Source organism: Panthera pardus, unplaced genomic scaffold (genome assembly GCF_024362965.1).
Source record: "Panthera pardus isolate Hobbes unplaced genomic scaffold, ASM2436296v1 HiC_scaffold_25, whole genome shotgun sequence".
Taxonomy (NCBI): domain Eukaryota; kingdom Metazoa; phylum Chordata; class Mammalia; order Carnivora; family Felidae; genus Panthera; species Panthera pardus.
In genome coordinates this window covers 57,260,285-57,272,613 of record NW_026526821.1, presented here as the reverse complement: position 1 = coordinate 57,272,613, position 12,329 = coordinate 57,260,285, and the positions used below count along the sequence as shown (strand labels likewise).

The following is a 12,329-nucleotide window of genomic DNA, read 5'->3' as shown; positions in this document are numbered from 1 at the left end:
ATAAGCCATCTTCCCAGGTGTGAGATGATATTTCACTGTGATAGTGATTGTTATATCAAGACCATTCCCCTGATGATTAGCGATGTTGAACAGCCTTTCATGTACCTGTTGGCTAATTGTATATGTTCTTTGGAAAACGTTTATTCAGATTCATTGCCCACTTTTAAGTGGCTTATTTGGGTGTTTATTGTTTGTTTGTTTGTTTTTGTTGGTTTTGCTTTTGAGTTGTATGCATTCTTTATGCATTTTAGATGTTAATCAGATATATCTTATTAAACATAGTGTTTGCAAATATTTTTTCCACTTCATAGGTTGTCTTTTCATTTTTTTGATCATTTCTTTTGCTGTGCAGAAGCTTTTTAGTTTGATGTAGTTTTACTTGTTTATTTTTTATTCTGTTACTTGTGCTTTAGATGGCATATCCAAAAAGATCATTGCCAAGGGAGAGTTTCATCTTCTAATGTATCTCTTTGTTGTTTTGTTCCTTGTGGTTTTCAGATTGCATCACCAAAAAACTTCTTTGGGAATATTCTTCAGGGAGTGAGAAGTTTGTCTTATTTTGTGACTTCACAGAGTCACAGAAATCCCATATTTACCACAGAAGTCAACTCTCACTAACCCAAGCCCCTGAAAACTTGCCCTGCAGTGGTAGTAAGGATCTGTCTGATGTCCAGTGGTACTTTCAACCTCAGAATGGAAATCCATTAGGGGAAATAACTAACAACTATCATCACATCATCCAGGACAAGAGCATCCTACACTTTTCGACCACAGGAATGCATAATGCTGGGTCGTATATCTGTAGACCCAGGATTCGGTATGTCCCGCATGCATTCTTATGAGAAAACGTTCCCAAATTTTATATTACCTGGATATAACCTCTACGTTCACAAGACCTTGTTAACTCTCCTAGGAGCCCTCAGGGTGAGGCCTGTTGTGTCAAGACCATCTTAGAAGTTAAGCCTAAGACCAATGTATCGTGTGTACCAAATAACTTCGTATCACACAAGCAACAACTTCTTATTGGCAGCACTGCCTATATTAATTGCCCCAGCTTCAACTGCCAACGTGATGCCCAAAGTTCAGAGGTGACCTGGTACAAGGTAAGAGCGACTCCTCCAAAACCGATGTGAGAATATGGTTTTCACGGTAACATCTCCATAGGTACTTTATGGAAACGTGGGTTTGAGAACCTGAGGTCTAGAGCTTTGTGAATACTGACCTTGCGCCTACAGAGAAAGCCTGGGTCCCTAAAGTGGTCTTTCTCCTAGGTAGCCAGAGTCTGATATTATCATCGTAAGAACCATCTTTTTGATCAGTGCCAGAAAAATTTCTAGAATACCAGTGTATTACACATGAAGTGAGACATAACCTTAGGGCCATCTTCCAATACAGAAGGCCAAGTGGGTTCATTTGTACCGTCTTTGGAAAGCAGTGGGCATTCCTCGGGGGAAGGGACACCCCAAGAAGTGAATCCTGGAGGGTTTCTGAATGAAATCGCAGACTGGAACACTTTCCAAAGAGAGCATATCCGAGAGGGCAGTTATAGCAAACACAGGAGGCCAGGGTAACAAGTGTCTTGCACAGGTGAGATGGGGGTGGGGGTGGGGAGTGCAATGTGAGGATGAAGAGGGAGGAGGGGGAAGGAAGAGGCAAGTTTCCTAATCATTTCGGGTTATGAACCACATGTGAGTAAGCTTCATAACAAAAACACTTCACATTATCATTACATCTTACAGTTTTTCCAAGTGCTAGCCGATATATAAATGCTGCATAGGTGTCTCCTTCAACATAGCCTTATTGACAGTTGACCCCTTGGTGGTGGAAACCAAGAATAGAATTTAAATTGCCTCCTACGCTTGCAATAATTGTTGGAAGTCCAATACTTTGCCTTCAAACATCCTGCAAAGCTTTAAATTAGACTTCAAAATACATCTGTTAGTATAAAAATGTCGTTTTAAATCACCAGTGATCAGTCAAGAAAGTGGCTCATGTTTACCTGGTGGCTCTATGCGTTCCAAGGCTCAGCAATCAGGGTCATGGCGGCACAGGTACCATGGTGTGGAAGACATTTCATCACTTGATTCTTCAGCGACTTGGTGACGATGGGTAGACAGGTGTTATCGTGTCCACTGGGGAAATAAGTACACAAGGAGGAAAAGTGGTGTGCTCTGGGTCTCACATTTGTATTTTGAAGGGACAATGAAAATATGCCGGCCTCAGTAAAATCATAATTTTAAGAAACACCTTAATTTCATCATCTCTAAAATGAGGTTAGCCAGAAGAGACCACGGTTCTGCTTATTCTTTTCAGTTCTCTTCAGAATAAAACTTCCCGTGGTTCAAAAGTATTTGTGATCCAGGAAGACAAATCTGACTATGGCAAGGTGGGTTTGTTCCTAGGCCAGTAAAGAAGGCTTACCCCTAGCTGTTTCAGATGAAATCGCATTTGAATTTTCAATGATTAGTATCCTGAAATGAAAGCTATTTTCACTTTCAGGTAAGCATAAGCCACACGGTAGTTGCTAGCTTTCTGCATATATTGTACTTGTAAACTAAACCCGAAAGGCATATGGCATTCCCAGAAAGAAGCTTCATTTCCCTTCTCCCGGTCTTGACAGCAAATTTCAGGGTGTGTTCGGTGGTGAATAGGCATCCGCCAAAAAGTGGGCCAGCAATGGTGCTCCTTAAAACTGTACTTTCTGATGCAAATTTGGGGAGGTTATCAATCAAGTCGTGTTTCCTAATTGCACGCGTGCGCGCACGTTACATATGCACATATGCACACACGTACCTACGCTGGCTTGCACACACACACGCAGTAACCTGAAAAGTCACAGACCTCACAGAAGGAGTGTATCGCCAGAACTGGTGACATTAGGCAGCAAATAATACGCAATGCTCCTTTTCTTCATGCTAAGCCCCAGGTGCTCATGTGGTGGGCAGGTCACACTTAAGCCATCTCAGAGTAGATGACAGGTGCTAAACACTGGCTGAGCAGAGGAGAACATGGCGTTTATTGAATTCAGACGAAACTCCTGATCAGGGATGCACCTGCCAGATGCATATCCAACAGGGTGGAGGCTCTAGGGGCTTTCAAAATATTTTTAATAGACACATCAAAAAATTTAGGCTTGGAGATTCTTCACTGAAATATTAAGTGACCAAGAAGTCAGGATTAAAGTGAATTATCTGGTATTCATTCAAAGAACATTTCCTCTGCATTTTGCTAATTTTTAAAAATACGATAAAAAATGGCCTCAACAGACTTTATCTGAAATAAATGACAATGACATTGAACGAGAGGGCATTTTTTGCTCTCCAGCTAAGGAAATCTGTGACGTGGGAGAAATTATATAACAGGGTGTTGGTAGAGGTCCTTCTGCACTGGCACCGAGATACAGGTGTCAGTGACACCACTGGGGGCCTCTTGTCAGTTAGAGCTGTGCCCTGAGTACCCTTGCCATTGGTGGTTTAAGACAATCTCCCTCATGTGCCACATTCACTCGCCACAATGATGACGTGGCTGCTGCGTCGTCTCTGGCCGGGCATTTAATGGAATGTGCGCACGCAGACCGGCCACTTCTCCTTCCCATTTCCTTTTGGCCTAGTTTTCTTGTAGTCACTAGTGCTGCCTGGCATTCTGAGAACTGGTGAGTATTTGAGACTGGCTGAACCCAAGATCGATGGGATTCCCAATAGAAAAGAAGTAAAGATCATTTCGATTAGATTTTTGGAAAGTATTTTCAAGGTCCCTACAGTGGCCCCTTTTGTTGTTCTCGCTATGATATTTCAGAATGCTCAAAATCCTGCACAACTTCCTAACATCTGTTCAGTGCTATAACCCCCATGTGGCCTAACCCATAGTGAAAACAGAGGCTACTTTCTTCCTTATTTTGAATAGTGTATCAATGTGGTCTGGATGACATTAGCCTTGGGACAGCTCCATTATGTGGTTGATTCATTCGTAGTTGGCAGGTAAGCAGTTTTTTGTGTTTTTTGTTGTTATTGCTGTCGTTGTTTTCTCACAAGCACTGCGATCAGGCCAATGCAATTTTGTGCTGGGTAGAATTTGTAACTCGTCTTCATGATTTCACATTTATTCCTGTTAAATTCAAATTTGTTGGTTTTGGCAGCATATCAAGAGGATGGAATTCTGAGTTTGAAATCCACCATACTAGCCATCACTCCCAGATTTGCGTGACTTGTAGATGAGAGGCAGGCATGACAGGTCTTAGCAAAAATACTGAAAAGACTGGCACTGAACAGCCCGTCGACTCAGCTATTGATTCTAGCACGATCCTTTTAGTTATACGTGGTCCCTTGATCCACAACTTGGGAGGTATTACTACTCAACTAACTGAAAAAAGGCATCTAAATGTTGACTCATTCAGCCCATGTGTATACATTTTATTTAACAAAGACACCGTCAAAGTATTTTCCAAATGAGTCAGTCACTACAGCGGAGACAGAACATCTACTGTAGTCCTGTATTCCTCTGAGGCTCTGGTCTATTCATTCTATCGTGGAAGGAAATGATCAGACAACATGCCACGGTCTGAATGTTGACAGTGAGTGCGAGCTGGCTGATGTTAACCAACGTTTCCTTTTTAAGAGTTCATAGGCATCTGTTCAAATAACCCATTCAAGATTTTGGCTAGAGATTAGCATCTAGCTCATCAGTCTATACTGTTCATAATGTACCCTTTTCCAATTAAGAGGTAAGCACTAGTACAAAATTTATGTCTGAGTAGAATGTTACCAGTTGATGACTGGGGCAAGAGACCGGGAAGCTGCAAGAACAGGCACATGGGCAATGGAAAACAGAAACACGAGGGGCACATTCTGTGAATGGTGAGTGGCTCAGCATGGTGGGTGCGGAGAGTTCCCGAGAGGTGTAGTTAGGGTTAGAGCTGGAAACAGAGGCTGTAGGTTGGTTATGTGGTATGGTTATTGGGGGGTTCCTGTTGGTGTGATTGAACTTTGTAAGGGTGAATCCTGATCTAGGGAACTAGCAGTGGGAACAGAAAGAAGGTGGTGGGTGCCAGTGATATCTTCAGAATTAAATACAAGATTAAATATTTAGGGAAACGTGAAAGAGATGACTCATATGTTGGGTCTTTCTGGCTCAGATATACTCACAGCATTTAGGAAGTTGACAAAATAGAAATAAATTCAACGAGGGGTGAGAAGAGGTCACAGACACAGATCTGGACATAACGAATCCTTAAAACAGATGTGAAAACGTCAAGTCCATCAGGGAGGATAGGGCTGAAGATGTACATGCCGAGAGTCCTCCCAGACTAGGTAGTGAAAGCCCCAGTAGGAGCTCGACTGTGTCACCCAACTCCAGGCAGCACCATATGCATAGTACTCCCTGGAGTGGCTGCACTGCCCGGTAGTATTAGAGCTTGGTGATATTAGAGGGTAATATTACAAGAACAGTCCTACTAGAATACATTTCCTTTGTTTTTCTGGCTTCACACATACCTTTAAAAGTTCTATTTTCTACCTTTAAAAGTTTCTATTTTCATGTGTTCCTCTTTTCTGCATGCCTCAGTTCTGTCTCGGACTTACCCAATTCATACAGGTTCACACTGGAGATGCCCCTCCTTCCATATTTTGTTCCAAGACTGTTTCACGGCTGAGCAAAACAGCCCTATTAGCACCCCTCTTTTCTGTTGGAATCATTTGTGATCGTCTTACCAGAATGGGTCTCCCATCATTCTCGACACAAATTGCCTCTCCCTTATCCGTTTTCTTTGATGTTTCCTTTTAGTTCCATCTTATTAAGTTCTTTTTTAAGTTTATTTATTTATTTTGAGATAGAGAAGAGTACATGTGAGGGAGGGACAGAGAGAGAGAGATAGAGAGAGATAGAGAGAGAGAGAGAGAGAGAGAGAGAGAGAGAGAATCCCAAGCAGCCTCCGCACGGACATCATGGAGCCCAGTGCGGGGCTCGAACTCACAAACCATGAGATCATGACCAGAGCCGAAATCAAGAGTCGGAAGCTTAACTGACTGAGCCACCCAGGCGCCCCATTTGTTAAGCCTTAATAATACATATGAAGCCATACTTTTCTTTTCATGGAAAAAAAAAATCAGGTTGACTTTGTTTTGACCCATCCTCCCTGCAGCTTAGCTGAGGTCTTGGTCACGACTGCATCTTCTCCCCATTACTTTCTCATGGGACTCATGAAACACCTCCACTCCAATTTCTGCTCTTTGTATGTATGTTGTCTAGGGTTTTAGCTCTGAATTTTACCCCATGCTCTGAAAAGGGGTTCTTGACCCCTGAGATCAGCTGATTGATATTTAACCTTATCTGCCCCATTTCTTCGCTTCCTTTTACTTACTGCAGCCTGCAGCTGCCCCTCTCTGATCAGTTCTGACCCCCCACCTTGGTCTCCCTGCCAATCTACTGAGGTTCCTTCTTGGGCCACAGGAACCACACCAGAGACTTGGAGTGGGGAAACCCTGCTCCTACCAGTCAGCAGGGAAACAGAAGGGAAACTCCTCAATGAGAACATGAAACTCAGAGTCAGAAAAATTCAGATTGACCCTCAGCCCTCTCACTCGCTAGCTCTGTGATACAGAACAACACACAAACGCCAGAGCCTCAGTTTCCTCCCAAAGCCTGTGCAACCCAAGTCAGAGAGTCCTTGGAATGAGTCATATGAGGTAATACACGAGAAAGAATTTTATAATCTGTATAGATACTAGGTGATTTCGCTGTGTATGTCTTTGCTTTGGACTGTGTGGTAAGACACACACTCCAGGTGCTATTCGCTGGAGATTGGAAGGCCATGGGCTACATGGAGGTTAGGGGCTACAGAATTATTGGCAAAGGGATACTCAACCGTTCAACAAAGATTTTTTGAGCCCCTACTAGGTCCTAGCCCCTACTGATAACTTACATGATTCTCACACTTCAAAATGTTTCAATTATATATACTTTATTCACGCATCATTTACAAAGAGCTTACGATTCCTGGCCTGCTTGCCATATAGTAGAGACACAAAGACCAAATCCATCTACATGCATCAGCCTCTTCACCTTGGCCCTATTTCCTGTATATATTCTCCATTTCAAATATTTCTGAGAAGGCACTTAGCTTAATGGAGTGATTCCTACATACTCCTTAAGGTCTGATTGGCCTGGAGGGAGTAGCCCTGCTTCTTGTAAGTTGAGGCAAGGTCGCCCAAGTGCATCGCACTCTGGCTTATTGCTTGGGACCTGCCTTCTTAGACTGAGTGCTCTCTGCAAGGAGGGATCTGTGTTTATTCCTGCCAGTGTGTGTAGGAACAGTTATGTGTCTTGGCACAAAGGCTGGTCTTCACAACTTCGGAGAAGGAGGTAACTATACACATCGTTATGATCAGAGGGCTATGCGCGATCATGGAGGTCTGGGAGCACGAAGGGACTGGTTCTGCTCAGGGAGTGTGTGATCACCCTCTTCTCTCTGTGAGAATCATCCTTTTGAGTTGGAGTTAAAGACTGAGCTGCAGCCTACCCAGGGGGAGAGAGTGCTGGGAGAGACTTACAAACAGGTAGCTGATGAAGGAATATGGTTATTTCGGGAATGGCAAGTGAGTGGAGGGGCAGTAGCAGGAAAGGAGACCAGGAAGGAATGGCAACTGCAGCCGGGGGAGAACTCCAGACCTTAGAAGAGCATCCCTGAAGGATATGCTGAGTAAGGGAGAGAAATGTTCATAATTGCATTTTAGTTCTCACGTGACTTTGGGTCCGCCATGAGTTCATTGTGTCTCACTCACTAGTCATTCCTTGTCATATGTCTGTACACCTGTTTAGTTATTTACTTAATATTTTAAATTTACACTTCACCTTTAAAAAAATAAATTTCACCTTTTTTTAGAGTGAAATTTACTTATTATTTTTTTGAGAGAGAGAGGGCACAAGTGAGAGAGGGGCAGAGAAAGAGAGAGGTGGGGCTCACCCAAAGCAGGGCTCGTGCTCACCAGATGTGGGGCTCGAACCCATGAACCGTGAGATCATGACCTGAGTCAAAGTCAGATTCTTAACCAACTGAGCCACCCAGGTGCCCCAAGAGTGAAATTTATTTAAACAGGAAGTTTTATATTAGCCCGTCCCCACCACAAAACTATGTCAATTTCTATAACCATAAATATACATGTTTTCAAAAAATTCATTGAGATGTCAGTTATGTAGAGTACTATGAGTTTTCTAGAATATTCTCAGGGTTCTGCGTCATGTTTTGGGAAATACTAGGCCACATAACTCTTGGAAGATTAGTCAGATTTGGTGCCTTGATCTTAAAAGATAATGTAATTGCATGTGAAAGTGCCTCTCATTAGCAAATAAGACTCTTACCAATACAGTTTTTGAACAGAAGCTCTTCATACTTGGGTGATGCCCTTATTTATGAAGTTTTTCTATAAGTTTGACTAATATTACTAACAATTCTCTGGTTAGAGAAAGTTATTCACTTTTTTGTCCCTTGGATTAGAATGGAAAACTACTCTCTGAAGAAAGGAGCAACTCAATCCTAGTGGATGAAGTTTATGACCACGACCAGGGCATATATGTATGTGATTACACTGATTCAGATAACACAAGTTCATGGACAGTCAGAGCTGTTGTCCAAGTGACAACCATCGGTAAGTGAGATTTTTCATTTCAAGATTTGGGATTTGAACCCCTATTACCCCATTAAAGCTATCTTCCTTCGGTTTAGTAATGGTTTCCTTTTTGGGAAAGAAAAAAGATAATCATATACTGGTAGTCACGTGAAGCCTTAAATGTGGGAAAACATTAATTTCCCCATAAATCTAGATTCTGTCCCCCAAGGAAGGCCTCATTCTGGATCATATTCATGTTGTCACAAGTTGGGTTTTCCATGCACTGATGAATCCTGCTAAGTTTTTGTAATAATTTAAAAAATGATTTTAAATATTTCACACACAGCAGTGGCACCATGAACCTATCAGCTTTAATACATATTACTGTTTCTCTGCACACTTAGAATCTTGCTTTTTCTTTAAAGAAATGAGACATTGCAGAGACAGATTGAGGCCTATGCTCTTACCCCTTCCTGCTCCTTCTCTTCCCAGCTGTAGTCCAATCATGTACCCTATATGCTTTCCATTTATGTCTTTATGCTTTTCGACAAAAGTATATATCCATTAATAAAATAGAATACTGGGGGCGCCCGGGTGGCTCAGTGGGTTAAGCATCCAACTCTTGCTTTTGGCTCAGGTCTTGATCTCCTGGTTTCATGGGTTCAAGCCCTGCATCGGGCTCTGTGCTGACAGCATGGAGCCTGTTTGGGATTCTCTCTCTCTCTCTCTCTCTCCCCCTCTCTCTTTGTCCCTCCCCTACTCATGCTGTCTGTGTCTCTCTCAAATAAATAAATAAACTTAAAAAATTAAAATAGAATATCATTTTATATTACAAAATGTGTTTTGTGTTAAAAACACATGGTACTATTCTATCATTTTGCCAGTTTATAACCCCCTTAGTGAAGAACAGATTCTCGTTATTACCAAATAATGTTTGATGTTTACAGACTTTTTGACTGGTGTCAAGTGAGACCTCTTTCTCTCTCCCCCTTTTTAAATCCCAATTTACATCTCTCTGAGTACTAATGAAGTTTAATACCTTGTTATATGTTTGGTGGTCTGTTGGGTTTGTTCTTTTGTGCTCTATTTTGGCCCAGTCTTTTCACTGAGCCATTCTTCCCAGATTTATAAGTATCCACATGAATAAATTATATGACGTCATTAATTTAAACATGGTTCTTGTCAAAACACAACAGGGTCAGTCATCCATGCTTTGTATTAAAGAGCTACAGAATGGTTGACCTAGCTCTTAGTAAACATATCGATTATTTTTACCTCTTCTTCTTTTAGTGTAGGATACAAATTACGTTAAACACCTTGAGGCCAAGGTAACCACTTCTGCCTACTTTCCTGGACTTCAGCAATGAACATTTACATTAGACTCTTCCTTGGAGGAGAAGTTAGAGCACAAGCACCCCACTTGTGCCACTAGCCCCCTCCAAGGGATGTGTGATTCCTCTTCCCTCGGACATGCCACTCAGCCCATCAAGTTTTCAGGGGCTGAGTCTGCTTTTCTCGCTTGCCCGAGGGATTCCCCGCAACATCGATTGCGTCTCTTTCGACCAAGCCTTCTCTGTCATCATTCCTGTCTTCCTCAGTCATTCACTTTTTCACATATTCATTTTCACACAAGTATTTGTGGGACATCTAATATGTATCAGGCGTTGGGCTTGGTGCTCAGGCTGTAAGAACGAATACCTGGACACATTGTCTGTGATCACCCGGAACTTGCCACTTTGTGGGCACACAGGCTGTCACTAGACAGTATGATGAGTGGGGAGAAAGGGAAGCAGTGGGGCATACGAGAGGCCCACTAAGCCCAAACCTGGACATACCACGCTCGAGCAAGAACAGACGGGTGAGGACCAACCAGCCCAAGGAAGGTGGGAAAATGCCGTTCCGGGCAGAGAGCTGCAGTGGGGATGGACAGATGTGGACAGACTCAGAGACTACGGAGAGGGTACAGCTGAAAGGACTTGGAAATTGGGAGTGAGGAAGAGGAAAAAGGAGGGATCCAGGATGAGAGAGAGTTGGGTTTTAGGTTGGGCAACTAGGTGGATTTTCTGTTGGACGCTGATGGAGGATGGCCTTGCACGGCATACATAAGAACTTACACAGCAGGTGTGATGCACATTCTTGGAAGATATCTCTGATTGCTCACTGCACAGCCTTAGCAAAGGAGGTGAGGAGCGGCTTTGTTTGTGCATCCACAGAACTTGATGATGGATTTAATGTGTGAAGAGGGAAACCAAGGATGTTTTTGTTTTCTGGCCTGGATAAGATGGTAAATGGTGACACCATTTCATGAAACAGGAAAGGCTGCAAGAGAAGAGGGTCTAAGGAAGAAATTAAACATTACGTCCGAAAGGACTTTCGGTGATCCAAATCACAATGACAAGGAGGAATTTGGACAAACCAGTCCGGAGATGATAGGGCCAAAGGTGTAAATGTGAGGGTGGTCAACATGATATCTAAAGCAAAAAGACTGGGGGTGCCTGGGTGGCTCGGTCGGTTAAGCGTCCGACTTAGGCTCAGGTCATGATCTCACAGTCCGTGAGTTCGAGCCCCGCGTGGGGCTCTGTGCTGACAGCTCAGAGCCTGGAGCCTGCTTCAGATTCTGTGTCTCCCTCTCTCTCTGCCCCTCCCCTGCTCATGCTCTGTCTCTCTCTGTCTCAAAAATAAATAAAAACATTAAAAAAAATAAATAACTAAAGCAAAAAAAACTGAATGAGCTCATCTGGGGAGTGAGTATAGAGAGAAGAAGGCCTGGAACCGAGGACTGTAGCATTGCAACACTTGGAGAGGTTAGGAGAAGGGAAGGGATCCCCAAAGGGGGTGGAGCAGGGGTGTGAGAACAGAGGGAAACTGTCCCAGGGCATGGTGGCTAAAGTATCTCCGGGCAGAGGGAGTAACGCTCTGCCTCAGGGGTGAGGTCTGAGAACTCATCGCTGGGTTTGGGAAGGGCAACGGAGGTCATTATTTACATAAGTTAGTGAGTACCAGTGGGAGAGTGGGGATAGGAGCTGTAAAGGAAGTGAAACTGAAGATGGAGGAGAGAGATCATTTAAAGGTTTAAGATCTTTAGTAGGGAACAGTTCTAGAGAATGAACGGTACCACCCAGCGAGAGTAGATAGAACAAAAGACCACTAGCAGAGAACAAGGGAGAGAACTGATGTTCACGAGAAGCCCAGAAGAAGAGCCCCCAAACACACAGGGAAGTGAGCAGAGAGGCAGAAGGTAAACAGGAAAGTAGGGAAGCAGGGAACGAAAAACGAGAGGATTCTAAGAGGCCATGCCCAACAGTGTCCAAAGCTGCTGAGAAATAAAGCAGAAGAAAAACTCAGTTGTGTCCAGTGGATTTAGGGGCAAGGACGTCACTGGGAACTTTAGCTGAAGCAGTTTCCGTGGAGTGATGGGGGCAGGAATTGAACTCCATGGGAAGCGAGAGAATGGAGGAGATGAGCACATATCGCTCCTTCAAGAATTTGGCTTGGAAGGAAGGAGCATGAATGTGACAAGGACATAAGGTGTAGGGAATGTTCTCTCTTTTAAAATGAAGAGACTGAGCATGGATAAATGCCAATGGGCAGAAACCCAGAGAAAGAGTGTGTGTGTGTGTGTGTGTGTGTGTGTGTGCGTGTGTATGTGAGAGTGAGAGAGAAATATACAGGGAAGATAATGGAGTCATTGAAGGAAGGAGATCCCCGAGAAGTAAGAGGACAATGTCC

General features: G+C 43.3%; 1 protein-coding gene across 6 annotated transcripts in view; it reads left to right on the top strand.

Moving 5' to 3' along the window:
• Positions 1-12,329, top strand: part of IL18RAP (interleukin 18 receptor accessory protein) — a 33,713-nt gene that overhangs the window by 10,120 nt on the left and 11,264 nt on the right. For all 6 annotated transcript variants that reach the window (XM_019428510.2, XM_053890506.1, XM_019428513.2 and 3 more), the window contains 3 exons: positions 499-817; positions 914-1,103; positions 8,489-8,639. In XM_019428510.2, the coding sequence (XP_019284055.2) occupies positions 499-817; positions 914-1,103; positions 8,489-8,639 (660 nt within the window). The remainder of the gene's footprint in view (positions 1-498; positions 818-913; positions 1,104-8,488; positions 8,640-12,329) is intronic.